This window comes from Neodiprion fabricii, chromosome 7, assembly GCF_021155785.1.
Source record: "Neodiprion fabricii isolate iyNeoFabr1 chromosome 7, iyNeoFabr1.1, whole genome shotgun sequence".
NCBI classification, from domain to species: domain Eukaryota; kingdom Metazoa; phylum Arthropoda; class Insecta; order Hymenoptera; family Diprionidae; genus Neodiprion; species Neodiprion fabricii.
In genome coordinates this window covers 14,756,770-14,781,801 of record NC_060245.1, presented here as the reverse complement: position 1 = coordinate 14,781,801, position 25,032 = coordinate 14,756,770, and the positions used below count along the sequence as shown (strand labels likewise).

The following is a 25,032-nucleotide window of genomic DNA, read 5'->3' as shown; positions in this document are numbered from 1 at the left end:
TTTTGCTTCGCTTCAATTACCAGTCATCCTCAGAACTGTAATGTTGAATATACACTTATTGTTAGTAGGGATATGCCAAATACTCTCTCTACAAATCGCAAAATTACAGGAAATTTGATTTTCATCTTATGTGTACATTTGAGTTACATTTTGTAATTTTTTCATCGTTTTCGTAAGAGAAATAAAAGTTTTTTAGCATTAGAAACATCACATCAGCAGTTAAGACTGTACCTGTTGTAGTTCATTGCGTGAAGTTTAAAGTTAATCGCTTATTCAGCTGGTATTCAGTAAAGTACTCAGTAGCTCCCACGTATAGGTATAAAAGTGACAGAGACGAAGGTAATCTAGTGATACGATCGATCGGTCATCGATTACTCACAAGCGGTAAAATTTTAACGTTCCTAAAGCTAGCTCTGCACTTATACAAAAAAATTTGAGAATAATTATGAATTAAAGGGCTATTTACAGTGACTGACAAAAAAAGAGACCGCTTTTCAATTTTTCAATATAACATAGACTTTTTTTTTTTTGACGATGCCTAATATTTGGTATGGCCACCTTTAGCTTTGATAACGGCTGGGAGTCATCTAGGCACACTTTCGACGAGATTCTACAGATAGTGGTCATCCAATTCCTCCCAAGTTTTGTTAAGGGCCGTAAAATAATTTTCCTTGTTTGTTACACCAGTTTTGTTGATTTTTGCGTCCAAAATCGACCACAAATTTTCAATTGGGTTGAGATCGGGTGATTGCGCTGGCCAATCAAGCACTTTTATTTTGTTTGATTTCATAAACAGCTGTGTTTTCTTCGCTGTATGCTTCGGATCATGGTCTTGTTGAAAGATGAAATTCTCTTCCAATGCGATCCGAACCAACGACGGTTATAACCTGTTGCGATGAGACAAAAAAGGTTACTATTAGCAACCATAGAACTTCCTTCTGCCATAAAGCACGCAGCCATAACTGAGCGACTCCATATTCCGGGCCCTTTATGGGTCATAGTGAGCAGCGTTATGGCTAACAATTTTAACAACACTACTACTCGCAACGGCGAGGTGTAAAGATGGCTACAGTCTTGTCGCAGCCCCAACAGCGATACTATAAAGACGCTCCACTGTATAGAAACTAGGTTGGGACCAGCCCCCTGACACACGGTGTAAAAGTGGTTCGGAAAATGTCCCTCGATTCTGCCGCCAATTTCCACCACTAGTGGTGCTAGTAGTTACCTGACGAGCTTGCGCGCGGTCAGTGAGGGCAGCGAGCGTGTCAGAAGTCTACTACTTGCGCCACGTAGAGGAACTAAAAAACGGGGGACAAGGCGCGTACAATTTTTTAGTATACGAGCAGTGGTGAGTGTCAGGGGGCTGGTTGGGAGATGGTCGATGACCAGTACCTGACGGTGTGAAAAAAATCGCGGCTAGGTCGATCAACCTATGCAGTATCACGGTTCTAAAAGAAAGTTTATGGGGGAGACTGGGGCTAAAACTGTAACAGTGTAGTCATCTCCTTAAGTATAAGAGACATGATTGCAAGGTGAAAACAACCAGTAGTATGCCATTCACTTCATCACCCTCTTCTCTCTTCTACTTGTGCAGATACCGTGACTATTTGAGGAAATGAAACAGTCCGAAGTCAGGTACGCGCGGCTCATGTAGCGCGCACTCTGTCGTCCGTAAATTCGGGTATGCTCGACAAGAGAGCGCGGAGAGCGCGCGCTTCATGGGCCGCCGTGCTTAGCTTTGGACTGTTTTAGCTCCTCAAATAGTCACGATGGCTAGATAAATATCTTATGAAAAATCTTCGGTAATAATAAATCCATCTTGTTGAATTGAGTATTTTTGTCTTATGTCTTGCGATTCACTTTTCAGATATTTTACAGAAAAATAAAATACTACCTTACCGTAATTCCTGTTTGAAAAAAATTTGCTACCAGCATTGTGAATACGTAATTGATATAATAAAAATATGACATTCAATAAAAATTAAAAATAAGAAATGAACAGAAACGGAAAATATCATTCAATATTCATTAGAGATTTTAATTGACAGCGTGCTGTGATGTAATATTTGAGAGCGATGTTAACGTGGTCGACATCATGCAAGAAATGTGCCAAAACATCGTAACACATCACCAGGTCGATCCCCGAGTCCGAGATGCCTTGAGGACCACCAAACTGACGCCTCAGAGTATCAGTTTATGCCACGAAGAGGTGCTTGCAAGATGTGGTATAGACTTGTCTTCTTTCTTAGCAGAAAGAGAAAGACTTGGAAAATCTTACAAGCAAGTATTGGAAGAGATAAGGTCTTTCAACAGTTCTCTCTGCTTAAAACTGAATTTCGGAGTACCTTTATCGCAGCTGGGAACGCCGCATCTTATAAGATATCACATACTGATGCCCCATAGTAAGACAGGAAATATTCATTGAGCAAACATAACCTAACGAATGACAAAAAGCTAACGCCCTTATCAGGGTGTTTATAAAATAAATCGATTTCTTTGCTCATACCCCTGAAAACTAGAGCTTTGAGAGAACAAAACATCCTCGCACTGACCGAGCTTTATAGCTTAATGAGAAGCTGCCGCTTATTGAACATTTTTCATTATAGAAACCAATTAACGTCTATGACGAACTGTTTGGAATGAAAAAATTTGGAGATCATGAAGATTATATTTAAAGTTAAAGACAAAATTATCATTCAACAAATAAATTTGTCTATTGAACAGTTCCGATTGTTGATTAAAAAAATGGTGAACAATCATTTAAATCGCAAAATCATTATTATAAGTAAAATCGATCTGAATTTAATTGATATATGGAAGACAATGGTGTCGAAAAATCAAATACAAAATTAAAGATAATTTTTTTTTTATAAACAATTAAAATTGTGCAATGCAATTGTGGTCTTGAAATTTTTTCGTCCCTCAAAGTTGGTCGTAGACGTGAATTGGCTGTTATAATTGGAAATGTCCAATGAGTAGTAGCTTCCCATTAAGCTATAGAGCTTGGCCGGCGCGAGGATGTTTTTTTCTAATAAAACTCAAGTTTTGAGGCGTAGAAGCTAAAAAAATCAATATTTATTTTTATCACACCCTAGGCTTTATACTAAATTATTTTCTAGATTCCCCGCTTGACTAATGTAAACTAACTCGATGAAATTACGTGTCTCGTTATTTGTCAGCGTTTGTGAGTTTCGAGTGTAATTTTATGAACTTGTCAGTATCTTTGAAGAATACGTGCGTGTCACACTGAGAAAAGAGATTATTTACTGTTAACAAACGTATATTTGAATATGGGGAAATAAATGTTCCGTTATTATTATCAAATTTTAACTGAATCAAATATGATTTGTTAACTATTAACAAATTTTTATCGAGCATTATTTGGCTCGACTCAAATTTGATAATAATAACGAAACATTTATTTCAACATAGCCAAACATACGTTTTTTAACAGTCAATGAACTATTTTCTCAGTGCATTCAAAAAAATCTGTTCGCTTGAGAAATGGAAGTTTCATGAAATTTTTGCATCTGATATTTTAGTGGTTTAGGCATGTCCTTCCTTCTTTTATTTCAAGTAACGTTGAAGATGATATTACAGGTCGAAAAAAGGTACTGTGTGACGTCACCCATGCTAAAGTATATCTATGCCGGGAGAATTCCGCGAAGGCGAATGATCTACGAAGCATCGAGTTCTCCGATTAATTTACCATTTTAATGAAACAGTTTGCGAAACAATTTGCCATAATATAATCATGTTGCAATTTATTAGATTCTATGCTGTATTGCTATCGCAGTTTTTAGCAATCTTCGAATACCCGCGTAATTTGAGAGTACATTTTACGAAGCTCAACTTTTGACAGCGCAAGCTAACATCTAACAGAGTTCGTGTCAGCTGCAACAGCAAAAATGAGATGTAACTTCGGTTGCCTATCTGCCGGCGCATCGTCGCTTGTATACTTTCCTTGCGGGAATCCTTTTGATATATTCTACATCGAAAACTGTGAAATTCAGTTGCATATAACTTTTGCAATTATCATTTTAAGCGAAAATGAAAAAATATGGCCGAATTATTTTGAAATACTTACCGTTTTGCCCATATAAGAGGTAGAATTTCTTTTCCGAGACGTCCCTTTTCGGCTATTGTTGATGTAACGGTGTATGGAGTGTATAGAAAGAGGGATATTTTAGGGTTATAAGAAGTGAGCCGATTTAGGCTGCAAATAGTAGTGGCGCTGTTAAACGTAAGTTGCCGAACTCACTATAGTTTATGATATAATAAGTACGACTGTGTACTTAACACATTCAATTTCATCACTCAATGTAGTATCAATCAGCGCCATGTCAGTTATTTTATGTATCCTTATTTGCATCCAGAGTTTAACCACATTTTGAACGCAACATCCATTGGAGAGTGCCCTCCTTTTATACGCTTCATATAGCGGTGATGAACCGTAGAAACGGTTGCGCCAGTTTCCAAGGATGCTCCTGAGTTTGACCAGGGTTAAGTTTAGGAAAAGGAGCAGAGTATAGATATATAAGTTCTCGGTACTCCTTACTGTGAAAGTACGGTGAGTTTAATTCAGCTTTTAATGAGTATCTCTGTGAACAAAAAAGAAAAGAAAGACTACGTACTCACATCTAGGGATTCACGACCGACTACTATGAAATACTATATAATGTAATGTGCTGAATATATGCCGTGAATATCTGATAAAAGGACCCGTTCCGAGTCATGCAATGCGGCTACTCCAACACACATGCAAATTTTATGTGAGCCGAGTGAAGGGGTAAAGTACTGCCAACTTGCCAAAAATGACGGCCCGCTCGGAGATCTTGAATCCCACAGGTCTCATAGTAACCGATGGCGTAAGTGATGCACAGAGAAGTTAGAATTAATTTCGGGGACGAGTGCCGGTGTCCTATGCTACGCCTCGACGCAGAGTGAATTACTGAAATCGTGAATACCTCACGATAGATAATTACGATTTGATTATAAAACGTGGTTAGAACAATCTAACTTAGATACGATTTTGCCAATAAGTGGAAATTGTTATTACGGAATAATTCAATTTAGTGAACAGTATAACGGTAGAACAAATCAGAACAGCATGTGAGTGAAACAAAGTTTGATGATATGAATTTTATTACAAATAAATTAGAAACAGGATTCCGCAAAATCCGTTTAAGGGTAATTTACTCAACATTCTGATTATTCAATCAATTTCATATTAAATTTTCACCATTTGAAACCTGGAACTACGTACGTTTATTAATTGAGGTACACAGAGGACGAGAAATATGACACTCAAAATATAAATTTAGATTTGTGGCATGATGGAACACAATATTTTTGGCTCACGGGTTTGTGGAACACATGCAGTATGGCGCACTGCATTTTGGTATACGAGAAATACTTATAAGACGCAGATTTATCGCACCTAAGAGTTATGGCACAGCAACTTATCTCAAGGAATTGTTCGAAAAATTGAGCAGGAATAAAAAATGATGAAGGTTAGACATTGGTGTAGTTGACATGAAATTTCCTCAAAGTAACTTAGAAATTGACCGATAGAGAAAAAAAATTCAAGCACTAATCAATCCGCGATATGTATATTATACATAAATGCGTGTAATGTTTATTCAATCGCTTTTCTTCAATTGTATGGTGAATTAAATGAACGCAACTATCTTATTTCAGATTTTTCTTTATTCAACATAGAGATTGTGATTATACGCTGTTGTGCTATAACTCCTGTACGCCAAAAGGCTGTGTGCATTGCTCGTGTACCATAATCCCTGCGCGTTATAATGCCACGTGTTATAATTCTCTTGTGTCAAAAATCTTATGTTCCATTAAGTCACGAGTCTGAATTTTTATTTTGCAGCTATCTTTTCCGTGTACCACTGCTCTGTATACCATTGAGCAGTGTTCCATAATTTTGTGTGCCATGTCAAGTCCAGCGTACAAAATTTTTTGCTGCGTCGCTAGATTAAACGTACGGGCATGCTCATACAGACGTTGCGCTTTCGATTGATGTGAACCACGGTCTCACATACAGGTCTGGGAACTCGGGCATTTTTAAGTCGTGGAGAGTGTTATAGTAGTGTAACCGAACTGTAAGTTCCTCGTTTGTTCACTAGCTGCGCTGTCATACTAGGGTATTGTAGGTATAGATATATAGGTATCTAAGCAGCAAACTTGATTACCTTATCCCAAGTTTACACTACCTAAATGGCTTACCCCAAGGCTGCACTACTTACCTGGCTTACCCCAAGGTTGCACTGCTCCAAGTGGCGGAAACGAGCACTACGTTTTTGCCACATTATTTGAGTCAGTCACTCCCCACCGTACGAGTTTCCAGACCTGTATGTAAGACCCTGGGGTGAACGTAGCGTCTGTCAGCGACCGTAGTACAGTATTGCGTCATGCGTTACTACAGTATATTATAGAATAAAGAAAAAAGGTATACCTCGGGTTTTTTCCTTCAGAGTGCAATTATACACAATACTCTGAGGGATGTCCATTGCACTAATGTTTTGAAGAAAAAGATAGTGCAGTAAAATAAATATTCTAACACAATTTTTAAAAAAATGAATTTTTTTATTCTTGCGATATTATTGAATTATTTTCACTTTTTGAAAATTTCCTACGATAAAAACAATGGTGTGCAAGGGAAACCAATTTGACATTGTTTCTTGCAAGAACAAATAGGGAACCCGTTATCCCCATGTCATGGATAATAAAGAACAACAAGCTAAAATTGTTGGCTGGCTGCCGTGTGTCTTGTGTGTTATTAACTTTTTACTTCTAAAAAATTCTTGAAAAACCATATTAATGTCCACAAGTACTGTAAGCAAATTTTTTTTTTTTTTTTTTTTGTAACACCTGCATGGGAAGTTCCGATTTCCTACCATTTACAAAACTGATAGGTAATCTTTTCTTCCGCACGCTAATCTGAGCAGATCAGGCTTAAGTATCGTTATCGGACGTGATGAGTTGTAAGTACGAACGCGTCCGCTGTATGTCAGCAACATGTCTACGTTCAGAATATTACGTTTACAATCTTCTGGAGTCGAACTTCCCATTATAGCTGTTACAAAAAATATTATACGATACGCGCACTCCTACATGACCCTCGCACTTACCTACGTGAAGTTAGCCCAAAGTTTGGAACAATGTTCAGTACAACGAGAACAACCTAGAACAATCGAAAAAAGTTGGATTCTCAAAAAGTGGCGGGCTAGTCAAAAATTCTTTTTCCCTTTTGGTAGGCCCGCCGTTGAACTTACGACTTCACCGTTTTGGAACATCGTTTAGAACAACTAGAACAAACCGGAACAACAAAAAAAAGTTCGATTTTTCAAAAGTGGGGGGCTCGGTTAAAAAACGGGTTTTAGCATTTTTCAATTGGGTTGCACGAGTTATCAATATCAAGTTTTGGAAGAGTGTAAAACAAACTTAGAACAATCTGGAATAATTTCCGAAAATTCTGATTTCTCAAAATGGGGGGCTAACTTCACGTAGGTCTCGCCGTGTACTTGTATCGTAATTTACTAGTTTCACATGAATAATCGAAATATCTTCTTCAGGCATTATAAAACAAGAACGACGAACGCCCCCACATGCCGGTGGGCTTCACCCGGCAATGCGAGAACGTGGAAGAGCTATTCCTTCTTCACATATTGTTCCGAAGATAACTGATCGACCTGATCACATTGCTGTACCAAAAATGAGACCACCAATGGGTGGTGCTGGACACGTTGTACCACCACCAAAAGGAAATGGCACGATGGGAATTATTATGCCACTTTACACTCTTGGCATCGTTTTGTTCTTTCTGTACACAATCGTCAAGGTATATTATCAAGTTTGAACTGCTGATATGATATTGTAATAGATACATACACATGGGAATTTAATCGAATCGAGGCTACCAGTGTCGCTTTTTACCATGTATTAAACCTGCAGAGCAGACGGCATGGATGGCCTTGAATCGGCCAGAATTCCTCTCGGGAGGTTTACAACCCCAAATTGCAACCAGCTTTGTTAGATATGCCACGAACAGGTAGGCTCCGATTCGAGAAGGGTGACCACAACAAATAAGGGTCCCTGAAGTATTCCTGCGTGCAAGATGTACACTTGGAGACAATGAATCTGAGACGGCTTAATTTCTACACTAGACAGTTATGTTGGCAACACAGAAAAACCTACAGCGCCATAGTCGGCCGAGCGCGAAACAAACTCAATCTTAATAAACGTAACATAACCCATGACCGTCGAATCTAACCTTAAAATACCGCGGGGATAATGGCTTGCTCGATTGAGACCTCAACAACGGTCATGGATTATGTTATGTTCATTGAGATTGAGTTTGTTTCGCGCTCGGCCGACTATGGCGTTGTAGGTTTCTCTGTGTTGCCAACATAACTGTCTAGTGTAAAGAATTAGCCGTCTCAGATTCGTTGTCCCCAAGTGTATACACACAACACTTCCGTTGTCTATCTGCCGGCGAGACATCTCTCGCTTTCTAAACACCCCCCCACCCCACCTCCATATCGTGAAGCGTTCACCGCATATGTGCAGGCTGGTAACGTTCGGAGCAGTTCACAGTTTTCGCCATTCGAAACTTCCACCCGTATCAAATCGTTACTCGTCGCAATTCCGGTTCAGAACAATTTTTATTGATGGTTTACGATTATTGTGGCTCCGATGAATACGAGCGGCCCCTTTGTGACTTTTATCTAATTTTTTTGATCCCTCGATTTGTCGCATAAGTGTCGCATAATTCGAAACGCTTTGATGATCGCTAATCATTGCCATTGACTTACTTACATACGCGAATATCGAATTGTTACAGTACTATAGTATATACTAATTCGGATTAGCGGCAGTTCGGATAATACAATACTAATTTTGGATCTTAAATGGTAGAGAATATTATTGAAAACGTAACACAGTAGTGAATAAATTTTGATGCTATTTTTCCATGTATAATGTGTCACTTTAATACATAGTCATATCATTCTAACTCCGTTTACGTGTAGAGTAAATTCAAATATTGTTAATTTCAATGTAAGGCTATGAATTTATTTTCTTCGACGTCTTTTTTTTCTAACAGCGTATGCATGTATTCCAAATTTTCAGCACTTTTTTTGGATAACAGAAGTAGCCATGGTTTCGATAAAGACTATTCACAAATTCCATAAGCACGTTGTAAACAGGCGAAAGAGTCGGAAGGAGATAGATAGATAGATAGATAAATAAATAAAAGACAACCACAAACATGCTATGTCCTTTATGAAAAGTCTAATCAAGAATAGAAATAGGAATAGGAATAAAGCCGCTTTCTAAATCGAGCTGGAAAAGACGCTAAAGCAGGCTACGGAAGCGAACGGGAATAAGACAACGAAAGTCGCGCCACAGATAGACGAGAAGCAATTATTAGATAAATAGAAAAGGTGAGCGTCGCAACTACAACTGCAAGCCAAGTCCAGAGGGAGAACGATTCAACGAGAAGCCAAGCCCAGTTTAATCTCAAGGAGACGAAAACCTCACTGTACTGTTGGGGCGAAACGACTGGGAGATAGCCAAGAAGCAGAGGAGAAAGAAGAGGGAAGAAGAAGAGACCAAGAGACAAGAAGCGGACCAGGACCCCAAAAGGCACCTCCCAGAAGGAAATTACCGAGACTGAGATGAGAGGCTGTCCTCATACAAAGACCGAACGAAAGCAAAGTGTCCTACGTGAATATGCTTAAAGCAGTGAAGCAGGAATCAGGCATGGAAGAAGTGGGATCCAAAGTATGCAAGATCAGAAAAACTAGGGATGGAAACGTCCTCATAGAGCTATTGAAAGGCTCGAAACTAAAAACGGTCAGCGGAGCAATACGCACGGCGGTACATGACAAACTAACCGTGAGGCTGCTAGTCCCGACAGTTACAATAGAGCTTAGAGATCTTCAAGACGATATAGTGGAAGAAAATGTCAAACAGGTACTGGTCGCAGCCCTCTAAGAGGCCATACCAGATCTAATAGAGGTGAAAGCACTCAGAACAGGCCCGAAAGACACTCGGGCCGCACTTGTGTCAACGCCAAGAGCCATGGCAACTGCAAAAGTGCTAAATCCAGGCAAAGTCAGAGTTGGCTGGGTTAACGCAACCGCGCGAGAAAATAAAATGATCATTAGATGCTACAAGTGCCTGGAATATGGACACAGAGCCCCAGAGTGCTCAAAAAATGTTCAAAAGAAGTTGTGCTTCAGATGTGGAGAACCAGGGCACTTAGCTGCAGTGTGCCAACAGCTGTACAAGTGCTTGACTTGCGAAGCGGTAGGCAAACCCTGTGGCCATAGGTCAGGGGATTATACCCCGCCCTTCGAATAGCTAGAGGGAAGCTGAACCGAAAAAACGGTAATAGCTGATCTCCCTAGCATCAGCATTACGCAGATAAACCTCAACCGGTCTCGGGAAGCAGTTGGCTATATTCAACTGCTACTTCTCTCCTAACGTGACGGACGTGTTGGTGAAACTGGACCTGACTGCGTTGGAGGAGCACATCCGAATGTGAAGGGCCCACTTGTCGTGGCGGGTGACTTCAACGCCACAACAATGGCATGGATCGGAGGCCCGCGAGATCAAAGAGGTGACATAGTGGAGGAAATGATGGCTACCTATAACCTTGCAGCGGCGAATGATGTACGCGTGCACACTTTGAGGAGGGGAGGCAGTAGATCGGTCTTAGACTTGACATTCGTATCCCCAATAGTAGAGACATCTTATCTTAGGAAGTACTGGACGAAGAGACACTCAGCGATCACCGCTATATATTGGCGAGACTCCGAAGAAACCAAAACCAACAGAGGAAATATAAATCGAGAGTAGGATGGTCCCTTAAAAAGATGAACTGCAAAAAATTCCTGCAAAAGCTCAGTGCAACTAAACAAGAAGGTTCTGCTACTGCATAAGAAGCAGCTGAAGCACCCATGACGAACATAGAGGATGGATGCGATGCATCAATGCCACGCAGGCCGTCGACATACCACAGGAAACCAGCATGCTGGTGGAACGAAGAACTGGCGGAACTGAGAAAAGAGTGCAACAGAAGTCGAAAGAGGTCACAGAGGGAAAGAAAAGAGCAGGCCAAATGCGGTGGAGGAACAAGAAGCTTACAAAGAAGCCAGAATACTCCTGATAAGCAATACGAATGAGCGAAAGTGAGAACTGGAAAAGCCTCACTGAGTTGATCAATCGAGACCCTTGGGGCTTACCTTACAATATTGTAATGGGTAGACTCCGGAGATCGCAAGGATCAATCGTACCAGAAGATGAAATAAGCCTTCGTAGAAGCGTGGAAGTGCTGTTCCCGACGGGAGAACCTCGAAATGGCTTTCCAGTTAAAGAAAAAATGGAAGCAATTGATTTGTTCAGTCTTCAGGATTTATAAGTCGCAGTGAGCAGATTATCCTCTGGGAAAAGTCCTGGACTGGACGGGATTCCCAACAAGGTGGTACATTTGCTGGTGAACGAGAATCCTCAGATACTACTGAGCCTCTTCAATAAATGTTTAGTCGAAGGAGTTTTCCCCATTAGATGGAAGAGGCAAAAATTGGTCTTAATACCCAGGGGCAAAGAGAGTACAGCGGCTGATCCCTCGTCTTTCAGACCACTGGGAATGATTGACTCAATGGGCAAACTATTTGAGAGGCTCATCCTCGATAGGATGGAGAAAGTGTGTGAAGAGGAAAGAAACGTAGGAATCTCCGAGGCGTAGTTCAGCTTCCGCAAGAGACTGTCGACGAACCATGCATTAAAGAAGGTAGAAGAGAAAGTATCAGAGGCCTTATATAAACTACCTAATCGGGGAGGATACTGCGCTATAATAGAGCTGGACGTCAAAAATGCGTTCAACTCGGCTAGCTGGGAGCGCATTTACCAGGCTCTGACACAAGAGAAGAAGATGCCCAAATACCTACGTAGGATTATGAGCAGCTATCTAAACTATAGAAAGCTTGTAATAGTTGCCGAGAAAGGCAGGATTAATATTGACTTGTCAGCAAGAGTACGGCAAGGATCGATAAAGGGCCCATTCCTATGGATTTGCATGTACGATGGATTACTGAGGCTGAAGCTTCCGCATGGTGCATCGTTGGTTGGGTTAGCTGACGACCTGGGTCTAGTCGTGGTGGAAGAAGCAGCAGAGTTGGTAGAAACAGTTGCCAACGAAGCTTCGGAGCTGATAACTGAATAGCTGACCAGCAGGTTCTTGCAGCTGACGGTGCGTAAATGCGAGGCGATTCTGGTTACACGGCGAAGGAAGTACAAGGTACCCCAATTCCGAATCAACGGAGAAGTAGTCCCTCTCAAGAACGAGATAAAGTACTTGGGAGTGTGGCTTGATGGGAAATGCTCATTTAAGCACCATGTCAAGCAAGCCGCAACGGAGGCGTCAATAATATGCATATCACTGTTGCGGCTCATGCCAAACGTGGGAGGACCATGGCCGGCACGCAGACAACTGTTGTCTACTGTGGTCCAGTCGATCCACCTATACGGGTCATCTATCTAGGCAGATCGGATTCCAGCGTACCTAGCGAATAAACATATGTGCTCAGTACAGCGGAAGATGAATCTGCGCATCATCAGCGGATGGCGTTTGATGTCAAGAGATGCGGCCAGCGTACTGTCAGAGGTTCCGTCATTTAGGCTGTTAGCTCTGGAAAGGAAAGAAATATGGCACGAACAGGAAGATTACCGGCGAAGACACGGTCATTTGACCGAGCAAGCGAGAAGCTGCATACGAGAACGAACAAGGGAAAACCTCTACGTGAGATAGCAAGAAGAATGGGACTCTTCGAAAAATGGAAAATGAACGTACTCAATGATACCGAAGATCAAGGAATAGGCACTCCGCAATCATGAGGCGATGGAACACCGATTCACGCAGGCAATCAGCGGCCATGGGTGTTTTGGAATATATTTGACCAAGAGAGGGCATATGCCTAGCAGCAATTGCCGATTATGTAGAGAAGAGAAGGATGACGCGGAACACACTTTGTTTGCGTGCCTAGCACACGAACAGAACAGGAGAGAAGTTGCGCGAGACGTGGGAATGCTACTGTCAAAAGACAACATAATAGCGGTCATGCTTACGTCACAAGAGAAATGGAACCAAATAGCAACCTAAATAAGAAAGGTAATCAAGACTAAAGAAGAACGGGAGAGAGAAACGAGAAGAAGCGACTGAAGATACCACAAGACTGATACGCTAAGTTATATAGCAACCGAAGAGGGATTCTACGGGATCGGAACAGGGCCAACCGAAGTAATACTGGAAAGGAGTGCCGGTGGGTGCTAGATATTGTAAGGAGGATTTCGGATTGCGGTTTTACACTCGTACAACTGTAAAACGAAAGGGTTTTTAGTCAGCAGGCCACGCTGGAGACTCTGGCACACGGTGGCATCAGGGTTGAGATGGTTTCGACGATCTCATCAACAATGCTCACTACGGTCTATGAAAGATTTTTTACCCCACGCCTCCATAAAAAAAAAAGATAGATAAACAGATAAATAAATAGATAGATATATGTATTTATGTCTATGACAATATTAGACAATGTAGCCACAGAGCATTACAAATTCAAATTAAATAAAAATTACTCTGTGACTAAAAGAGATAGACAGCACCATATAGTGCAGTATTTGACAGTAAATTAAACTAGAGTAGCCTACACCTAACATCCAATGCCTGACACGCGAAATTGAGAAAAAGAAAAGAGAAAGAGAGAGCTTAAGACCGAGTGTCCTCAGTATCCAGCAGATGGATAGAAACACCATTCTTGAACGGAGTAAGTGAAGGCGTGGCCTTAAGTGGAGGCGGAAGAGAGTCCCAAAGACGTAGTCCAGCAACCGCGAATGAATTAACGTACGCAGTTGTGCGAGAGAATGAGGCTATAAAACCACTTCTGGGGGTCCGCGAGGAGCGATCGCCGGAAGAATCATAACCCGGTTGACGAAGAGCTCACGCAGGTAACCAGATCGTCCTGAACACGGTACGATAAAGAGCTGAGATCGGAGTAGGAGAGAAAAAAAGCTGGAGTTTAGCGTCGAGACTAACGGATAAATCAGCAAACACCGCGCAGCAGTAATCGCAGATCGGAAAGATCAAGGTCAGTACCATCAGTTTGCGCAAGTTCTTGGAGAGCAGACATCGAGGCATACAGTAGGCCAAAGGTCCAGCTGAAGTTTGGATCTGTAAGGTCCACAACCAAAAATCATCGTATGCGTTTTCGCAGCATTTAGACGGAGAGCAGAGGATCTGGACCATTCCAAGACAGCATGAACATCCTCATTGAAGTAGGCGTCGGCATCCGCAATCTTCACCGATGGGAACTGGTAACAGACCTGCAGATCGTCTGCAGATCGCATAGACTAGATGGTCGCAGTTTTTCAGGAACACGGAAATATCGTTAATTAAGATGGAAAACAATAGTGGTTCCAAAACTGAACCATGTAGAATACCAAGAACAAGATTCTCCCAAGAGGAAAAAAGACCATCTGGGGACGCGACTTGCTGCGACTAATGCAGATCGGAAAGCTTTCTGAGTAGAACTGCTTGCGGGATCATGTCGAAGACGTTAGAGAAGTCGAAGGCGGCAGGAGGGGGGGGGGGATGAATAGATGCGTATATTCGCCCTGAGACAAGTTCCCTCAGGCGGCATACAAAAAGCACGTACAATCAAAACATGTGCATTATAGGCATAAAATACAATAAAACCAACAACAAATTAACATACATCAAAATTAAGGTTGAAAAAGAATGACTACAGGAGGAGATAAAAATAGATAAAAGTAAATAGACCGAAAGTGAGTAAAAAATAAAGATAAAATAATGAATAATATAAAGAAGTAATGACGGAGAGATGCGTTCATCGGCTTTGGGACGAGTCCCCTCAGGCGGCATATGATACATAGTACGGGCATAAAAAATTTTTAGGGAAATAAAATGAAAATAAAAATATACTTCAGAAACAGTATAAATACAACATAAATTATGCCGCAATCTACAGGCAAGGTAAAATAAAGATAAGATGTATTGCGGTATAGAAAATGAAATCAGATCTGGTTAGCATTAAACTTAGCGGAAGCAATGAATTGAAAAAGTAATTATAATAAAAATAAAATGACTAAATAAATTGAATGTATTTAGTAAGTGAAGAAAACATATTAAATATGAAAATAGAAACAAAAGTAAAAATGTTAATATAAATGAAAATAAAAATGAAAATGAAATTATAGATACTGCCTTAGGCAATATAGAATACACAGCATAAGCATAAAAAATTCAAAGAAAATAATAAAAGCAAGAATATACAAAACAAAAACGGTTTACGAAGATATACAGGGTATACTAGACAAAAAGTAATTCGTAGTTACAAGTACGTAAACGCAGAAGAAGCAATGGTATATTGTGTAAGAAGAAGGAAAACTCGGTATTCTCCAGCCAAGCGTACGTTTTCAATATGAGTCGTAGGTGAGCACGCATACGAGCTGAAGGCGCGTAATGCTTATGCGATCTAAAGAAGACGCCTCCTTGTTGCACACGATTCTTTATACATATAACAAGAGTATGTTTAAGCAATGGCGACTGACAAGCTAAAGCTTTTGTAAGCTGAAAATAATCGATGCATCGATTAATCGAGTCCAAAAAAATCGAAAGAATTAAATCAATTCATACATTATTTCGTATTTTTTTGGAACGGTGCATATGAAATAAAAATTTCGTAAATTTCAGTTCGTAGCTTAGTGCGTTGGGGGAGGGAGATGGGCGGGAGGGGGGTCATTTTCTACAAAAAGTACTTGTGTAATATTTGAAAAGCCCCGATGGAGTATTCCAATAACAGAGGTTCAGATAATTGAGGTTCCACTGTAGTTGGTCTGCCCATTTTACTTGCAATTGACATCATTTGAACCCCTATTTGTTATTTTATAGTCTTTTACTAATGAAGCTTATACGATGCGCGTGGTCTGGTATTTCAGTCATGATTTTAGGTTAAGGTGGTTTAGGTGCTTAGTTATCCTCGGTTAACTCCTCCTTCTCTAAAAAGAACTATAAAGCTTTGATTATATTTTAATCCAATTATTTATACCTATGTGCAAACAATTCTTTACAACAGCATATTTAGAATTGTTTTTGTTTTTTATTTTTTATTTAATGGATCAGTTCTACATTTACGAAAGGGTCCCAATAAGAAAATAATATCCTCTTCAGCCGAGGAGAGTTTTTGGACCAGCTCATGCGATCTTGGATTAAATTTAAGTATGCAGTTTTTCACAAAATTTATGCGCCATATCGTTTTGATTACCGTTTATCGATGTTAGCTACTTAGCGATCGGGGTGCTCAGACTGCACCACTTTTTGTCCAATTTGGCGTCTTGGCGCAACGAATCTTACATTGGTGACTGCAAATGAGGCGAGGATCACAGGGAGACGTAGCTCAAAAACACTCTGACCAGTGGGAAGCTCCTTCGTGAACCCATTCATACCACGTTATACTTGTTATTTCGCCGCCGATCGCTGTTCTCTTCAACTTCCTGCCACATTGACGATATTCCCGAAGTATCGGCATGAGATTGCGATCCATAGTCTCTGAAAGCACCACATTGAAAGGCCGTTAAAATCATTACTGTTTAGGGCCTGTCTAGGAATGCCATATTTGTAGAGTGCTAATAATTTGTCGATATTTACTAATATATAATACACTAAGGGCTTTGGCCCTGCGCGCTTCGCGTGTCATCCCGGTTGGCGTTTCGCGCTTCATAAATTCTCATTGTCAATGAGAAACATCAGTTTGCACTAAAACCGTTAAAAGCAAATCCAAGTCGATATCGTGTCAGCTTTAAGAGATATCGTCAACCAGTAATAACACGTTTCACCTCTTTTCATCCCCTTCGGAGTCGAATTTAGAAAAATTCTTTCTCGGTAGAACTCTCCAAATTCCATAGTTCTAGGTTCAGGGATTTGGGCTGGGCGTATAGAAATTACGTTCTGGTTACGTGAGCTTTGTCGTCTTCTCCCCCAGGCTGGCCACCCAATGAGCCTAAGCAATGCAAATTTGTTTTAGGACTTCAAATAATTCATGGAGTGAACTTACCGCTGTCAACTAAGTTACGTTGTAAACTGTTTTGTATTACTCGTCTGAACGTGGAAATGGCAGTTGGCCAATTTTTTTTTTTGTTTTTGTGGGCGATCTTGTCCCACAGGCCCCTGGCACTCAACTAGATTCTCGTATAGCAGGACGTTCCGTTAATATCCCTCATCTCTATGTGGCACTGGTGCACACCTGTCACGATGCGCGCGTCCCTATTAGTCATATAAAGGTTAGAAACAACGCAGAGAGTAGAGCTGTGTGGGGCAGGGGGCATAGAGGGTAGAGCAGGTGACTATTAGTGCCGCGTAGTGGCGGGGTCACTAATGGGAACATGGTAAAACCAGGAGTGCCTGGGGTCTGGTGATGTTCCACCATCTGCTTTGCCGAAATCTCTAGCATCTTCTATATCGATATAAGTACAACGCTAAAAGCTCTTATTTTACTTATTTTCGTTCGAAACAGAACAGCTTAAGTTGTAGTAGTATAAGATACTAAATTCTTACAGGTGCTACGAAAAAACGCTGACAGCGACGTACCGAACGATTACCCGGTGGGTACAGCTGAGACGGAATTCAGAAAAATGGTATTTAGTCCAGAAACTTTAACAAGTGCTGTCACAGGAACCTTGTATAGACAAAAAAAAGAGAGATCTCCTTCACTGCCTAGACCTGCTCCAACATTAGAAGAATTGAAGGCTCGTAAGTATCGGTTCTTTTACAGATTTTTCACGTTAGACTATAAAAATTCTGCCATTTCAATTGGAACATGTACAATTTTTCTCGAAAGTATTTTCACAAACTATTTTCTCTCAGCGCAAAAACAACGCTGTGAGGTTTTAATTATAATATAGCGAACAATATTTTCGGTTTCATTCTTCTCGTTACGATCATGTTTCTTACTGTGCTCAGGAAAACAAATCTAAAAACTGGTTTTTCTCTGAAAAATATGAAACTCGACTGTAATTTATCTTTGAAAAGGAATTAAAAAATCTGTATTCAGACGCTTATTATATCATTCTGGAGGCAGACTTTGCATTTGCTTTGAATGTCGCCATAACCTGAAGATATTTTGTCAATTCAGTTAGAAATGATGAAAAAACACACTTTAAGTAGACTTTAAGAAAATTAAGCCCGGGAATTAAATACGCTAGCAAATTTGATCAAAGCTCAAAATAAATGCGGCAATATGAGGAAAGGACAGTGATATAGTCCAAGAGCTGATTACAAATTTAGAGAAGGTGTTTTGCCCACGTTAAAATAATAAAAATACAACACTATTACTATGGGTGCATCTGGAATGGTTAGTCAGTTATAGTCAGTTCATAGTTAGTTATATACATTATACAGCTACTAGAACAATAAATAAAAAAATTTCTACTTGCCCAAAAGATATTTTTTGGGTTTATTTTTTTTTAAATCTAATGGGTTGCACGATGGCGAAATAACCGCAAGACCTCTACTAGACCCACCATTCCAGATGCACCCATAGTAATAGTGTTGTATTTTTATTATTTTAACGTGGGCAAAACACCTTCTCTAAATTTGTCATCAGCTCTTGGACTAATAGTTTTGGATAATGTTTGAACTTCAATAATATCTTCGCTCGATGCATAAAAAAGGCGGGTAAAATGTTATTGATATTAACAATAGTATATTCGGATAGTAATAATAATAATAATAAGAAGAATAATAGTGTTATTGTGAAGTCATATGTGAATGAAGTGGAATTAATTATGATGTTCCTGTTCAGATGACATTGCAAATTATTAACTAGTGATTTTTGCAATCTTTCGTTACACTCACGTTACCAACCAAAACTCATACATTCCTTCATCTTACATCAAGTTATGTAATATATTGTTTACATTTTGGTCGAAACTTCCGAATGTTGCTCGCTGCGATCTGAATTTTTTTCTCTAAACAGAGTCTTATTGGTTGCTAAACATGAATGTGATTAATGCACTATAGTTCAGCTGAAGCCGACGTAGGCTATTCTTTTTTACTCCAGGGTAAAGTGTTCAGCAACTGATATACCTACGAGCTTGCAGTGTTTCCTGTCATATCAAAATACAAAATATATGATACCATTTTAACAGAATATTTTTCATCTAAATTTTGAGCTTTGGTTGAGATTATCAGTTCAAGAATTGCTCAGTCTCATAATCTGTTTAATGTTTTCGAAAAACTTTATTTTGTCGTCCTACGATAATCTAATCGTATCCCATGTACAATAATTGTTGTTTGGGAACCGAGAACAAAATTCATTCTCATAGAATAGGTGAACTTACGCAAAATCCAAATGACTAAAAAGGTTTCATGTAATTCAATCATAAACTATTCGATCACGCGTTGTTAAGAACATCGATTATGGTTTGTGAACATAATTTATTGCGGATTCGTGGAATACATACGTGTGTGTATTATCACGTGAGTTTTTTCAAACCGAGTATAAAAATGTCTGTAAGAATGAATTTACTACTGTTTCGCATGCTGGGACACTAGAAGCAGCAGGAGACATAGAGATAGATCAGCTCAGGCAACGGCTGGTCGAAACAGAGGCAGCGATGGAACGAATTGTCGCTCAGATGGGCAATTTATCGCGTTCTGTAACGCATAGTCCGAGCCCACAGCCCGAGGCAAAGGTTGACTAATGAGTTTTATTGAAAACAGTTCACATTTTCAGTTTCATGTAGATTTTAGAAACATGCACGCTGCTGTGATCTGAATGTGATTTGAGCTTGTGTGTTCGTTTTCCAAGTTTTATCCCACAGCAGAGACATTCTTTGTCCACTGGTTCACGCATCAAAACCGTCGGCAAAGTTTTGATCTCTACTTACATGTCTTTTAGTGTAGACTAGAGGGAAGTTTCAATTTCTTTCTCCTGTATATCATCCAAAATTTACGAGGATCATGCCAGATGCGAATATTTAACAATAGAATTTACAGTAAATCAATACGTTCCACAGCCCCTAATATATCCATATTTCACCATGGACAAGCCTCTTATTGTAGTCTTAACATCAAGCCCGTTAGCCTTTCTTGAGCTTTTTCAATCACAAAAAGTCTAACCAACATTTATGAGAAACCCATCACGTGTAACTACTTTGTAAAATTAAATCACACTCGAAGTATTTTTAGCAAGTTCAATTTTTGTCAAACATGGTCGTTTCAAATTTCCCAACAGTTTTCTAATTCACTGCAAACGTAAACGGTGTCATTTTTAACAAGTCATTTAGGATATCTCGAAAACTAAGCGTTCGTGCCACACGAAAAGGTTTTGGATGAAAGCTGTTCACTCACTTGTTCATTTTGAAGGGGGAAATGTATTAGAGAATTCGATGTGATTGTAGGTCGCATCACTTTCAAGAAATTTGAATGGCTGCCACTAAACAAAAAAAAAAAATTGTAATGTTCATTCTTGAATCAGTATGCAATCTTCTACAAACAGCTTCCCCTCACGGAAAAACCTATCAATTTGGGGGTGAATTCGTACCCTCAATTTTTTTCTTATTGGAATTTAGCATTACCTATGAATTAGGGGTACAAAGTGACACCCAAGTTGAGCGTTTTTTCTGTGAGGGTCAAGTCATATGAAATCGTGCAGGTTAAGTGGCGTGCAAAAGTTTCGGGTCAAACTAATTTTCACCAATAGTTTTTATATAAATAGAGATGAAAAAAAATCATGTATTCCGTATAAACTTAATTAAGTATGTATTCGAAATACATAACTAGTTAATTTTTACAATGAAAGAATATAAGTATGTAATGGAATATATAAAATTCCATGCATCAAAAGTTTCGGGCCAAGCAATTGAAACTATGATTAGCTTGTGTATGATTACGTTTCTGACTTCAAATTTCTATAATAGTAGGAGCTCGAATTTGTTTACACTTGTATGTCAGTACTGTGAAGTCAAGATGCCAAAGCGCACGCATTTACATATTCGTGAAACTGTTATAAAATTACACCAAGAAAACAAAGTTTCTCGTGATATAGCTTCAATATTATCGATTGGAAAAACGACTGTTAATAATATTATTGAAAAGTGGAAAAAAAAACAAACACTTTGGTACACAAACAAGTACCTGAAAAACCCATAAAAACGAATCGTTGCGTTGATAAAGTTATTAAAAAAAAAGGCAGTCGTGGATCCAACGGAGTATGCTGCAATTATAACACGTGAATTACGTGACGAAAACTTGCCGGATGTTAGCCGCAGTACTGTTTCACGTAGATTGAACGAAGTTGGACTTTTTGGATGCGTCGGAGTTAAGAAACCGTTGATTAGTGCAAAGAATAAAAAGGCGAGATTAGAATTTGCTAAGGAACAGGATAATTGGACAGTCGAAGATTGGAAGAAAGTGTTTTTTTCAGACGAAATAAAAATTAATCTTTTTGGAAATGACGGAAAGAGGTATGTTCGACGACCAAAAAATGCCAGATATGATTCTAGGTGACAAATACCGACTGTAAAACATGGAGGAGGTAATATCATGAAGTGGGGAGTTTTCTCATATAAAGGCGTCGGCCCTTTAGTAAAAATAGAAGACACTATGGATAAAGTCGTGTATAAAAACATCTTAGAAAATCATATGCTTCCCTACGCGCGTTAAAATATGCCGCGAGGATGGATTTTCCAACAAGACAATGACCCCAAACATCGATCTGGACTTGTTCAAGATTTTTTCAAGGCAAAAAAAAATTCGTGTTCTCGAGTGGCCAAGTCAATCTCCTGATTTAAATCCTATTGAACATTTAAGGGGACAGCTAAAAGTAAAAGTAGGAGCTATCAATTGTTCAAATAAAAACGATTTGTGGGAAAAAGTTCAAGAGGAATCGCGAAAAATTGATCACAAAGATTAAGACGTTAATAAAAACGATGCCTCGGCGATGTGCCTCTGTGATAGCTTTAAAGGGCATGTCAACAAAATATTAGTATAATTTGACTTTATGACGTGTTGGAAATAATTTTGGATTTTATTTTTATAGTTTACTTTTCATAAGTTTGTTTGGCCCGAAACTTTTGATCACATAAATTTCATATTTTTTGTTATAATTTAATATTATTTTGTTGAAAACAATTGTAAGTTGTTCGGTTCGACAGTATAACTGATTCAGTTTAAATAACAATACTCAGTTTTTTTTTCATCCTCATCCATACAACAATTGTTAACGAGAAATAGATTGGCCCGAAACTTTTGCACGCCACTGTAAATAAAGTTGAAAAGTTAAAAATCGAGTGGAACATGGCAGGACGAATTTTTTGTATTGCGTTGAAATCGCTAACGCAATGAGCAAGTCAGTGTGATTAATGAGTGAGGCAGCACGAATCAGGACTGAAAGAGGATGGCCCGACAGTTGTGATCGAGTCTGAAGCGGCGTCCTTTTTTGACAGTGTAGGGTTCGGTCCCACGTGTCACCCCCTGCCATCGTTCACCGTAGTGGACCCACGTTTTCGCGTAATCGATCAAAATAATTTCTTGTGACGAGTTTGAGGCTCAAAAATAACACATCATAAGAACGAGCGTGATAGCCTAGCGGTTAAGGTGTTCTAGTCCAGTCAAATTGTCGCTCAAAATGGGTTAAATAAACATTAAATTATGTAGTTTAGGGATTGTTAGGGATCGATAGGGGGGTGCATTCTGAACATAAATTTCAATTTGCGGGGTTCTCCGAAGGTCAGCTGGGCTCGGTTAACGGACCAAAATGTGTCTATGAGAGTAAAGGATATGTTGTAAAGAGAAGTATAACAACTGACATAAGATAAGACAATTAATGCAATTGGAAGAGTAAGAGTGGTATTATCACGCAGCGTGAGTAGGTCGGTATTGGAAGAATCTATGAAGTAAAGAAATAGTATTAGTTCGTTGTTGGTTGAGGAGGTTCGTCTAGGGATGTAGACACAAGTTGGTTATTTTCCAATGTGAGTAGACAATATCCAGGCTGTAAGGAAACAGTACACATAATGCGTTTTATGAATGTAATCGAACGAGTCGACTAGAGAAAAGAGCGCGAACTAGGCGCTGCGGACAAGATTGCACGAACGAGGTGCGTGAAAGGATCTCAAGAAGGTTGCACGAACTAGGTGCCTCGAATGAGTGCACGAACTAGGTGCTTGAAAGGATCTCAGGAAGTTTGCACGAACTAGGTGCTTGAAAGGATCTCAGGAAGGTTGCACGAACTAGGCGCCTTGGATGAGTGCACTAACTAGGTGCTTGAAAGGATCTCAGGAAGGCTGCACGAATGAGGTGCCTTAGATAAATGCACGAACTAGGTGCTTGAAAGGATCTCAGGAAGGTTGCACGAACTAGGCGCCTTGAATGAGTGCACTAACTAGGTGCTTGAAAGGATCTCAGGAAGGTTACATGAACTAGGTGCCTTGGATGAGTGCACTAACTAGGTGCTTGAAAGGATCTCAGGAAGGCTGCACGAATGAGGTGCCTTAGATAAATGCACGAACTAGGTGCTTGAAAGGATCTCAGGAAGGTTGCACGAACTAGGTGCCTTGGATGAGTGCACTAACTAGGTGCTTGAAAGGATCTCAGGAAGGCTGCACGAATGAGGTGCCTTAGATAAATGCACGAACTAGGTGCTTGAAAGGATCTCAGGAAGGTTGCACGAACTAGGTGCCTTGGATGAGTGCACTAACTAGGTGCTTGAAAGGATCTCAGGAAGGCTGCACGAATGAGGTGCCTTAGATAAATGCACGAACTAGGTGCTTGAAAGGATCTCAGGAAGGTTGCACGAACGAGGCGCCTTGGATGAGTGCACGAACTAGGTGCTTGAAAGGATCTCAGGAAGGTTGCACGAACTAGGCGCCTTGGATGAGTGCACTAACTAGGTGCTTGAAAGGATCTCAGGAAGGCTGCACGAATGAGGTGCCTTAGATAAATGCACGAACTAGGTGCTTGAAAGGATCTCAGGAAGGTTGCACGAACTAGGCGCCTTGAATGAGTGCACTAACTAGGTGCTTGAAAGGATCTCAGGAAGGTTACATGAACTAGGTGCCTTGGATGAGTGCACTAACTAGGTGCTTGAAAGGATCTCAGGAAGGCTGCACGAATGAGGTGCCTTAGATAAATGCACGAACTAGGTGCTTGAAAGGATCTCAGGAAGGTTGCACGAACTAGGTGCCTTGGATGAGTGCACTAACTAGGTGCTTGAAAGGATCTCAGGAAGGCTGCACGAATGAGGTGCCTTAGATAAATGCACGAACTAGGTGCTTGAAAGGATCTCAGGAAGGTTGCACGAACGAGGCGCCTTGGATGAGTGCACGAACTAGGTGCTTGAAAGGATCTCAGGAAGGTTGCACGAACTAGGCGCCTTGAATGAGTGCACTAACTAGGTGCTTGAAAGGATCTCAGGAAGGTTACACGAACTAGGTGCCTTGGATGAGTGCACTAACTAGGTGCTTGAAAGGATCTCAGGAAGGCTGCACGAATGAGGTGCCTTAGATAAATGCACGAACTAGGTGCTTGAAAGGATCTCAGGAAGGTTGCACGAACGAGGCGCCTTGGATGAGTGCACTAACTAGGTGCTTGAAAGGATCTCAGGAAGGTTGCACGAACTAGGTGCCTTGGATGAGTGCACTAACTAGGTGCTTGAAAGGATCTCAGGAAGGTTGCACAAACTAGGTGCTTGAAAGGATCTCAGGAAGGTTGCAAAAACTAGGTGCTTGAAAGGATCTCAGGAAGGTTGCACGAACTAGGTGCTTGAAAGGATCTCAGGAAGGTTGCACGAACTAGGTGCTTGAAAGGATCTCAGGAAGGTTGCACAAACTATGTGCTTGAAAGGATCTCAGGAAGGTTGCACGAACTAGACGCCTTGAATGAGTGCACGAACTAGGTGCTTGAAAGGATCTCAGAAAGGTTGCACGAACTAGGTG

The 25,032-nt window shown here is 40.2% G+C and overlaps 1 protein-coding gene and 1 long non-coding RNA gene across 6 annotated transcripts in view; both read left to right on the top strand.

The window, feature by feature from the left end:
• Positions 1 to 25,032, top strand: part of LOC124186318 (ABC transporter F family member 4-like) — a 49,461-nt gene that overhangs the window by 6,369 nt on the left and 18,060 nt on the right. For 2 of the 5 annotated variants that reach the window (XM_046577922.1, XM_046577921.1), the window contains exons 2-4: positions 2,049 to 2,402; positions 7,593 to 7,858; positions 17,653 to 17,845. In XM_046577922.1, coding sequence (XP_046433878.1) covers positions 2,049 to 2,402; positions 7,593 to 7,858; positions 17,653 to 17,845 — 813 coding nt within the window. Of the gene's footprint in view, positions 1 to 2,048; positions 2,403 to 7,592; positions 7,859 to 17,652; positions 17,846 to 19,648; positions 19,789 to 25,032 lie in introns of all 5 variants that reach the window. The other 3 variants (XM_046577920.1, XM_046577923.1, XM_046577924.1) reach the window with 3 other exon arrangements.
• LOC124186346 lies at positions 22,716 to 23,381 on the top strand. Its single transcript, XR_006871636.1, has 3 exons — positions 22,716 to 23,195; positions 23,233 to 23,258; positions 23,296 to 23,381. It is a non-coding gene; the product is annotated as an uncharacterized LOC124186346 (long non-coding RNA).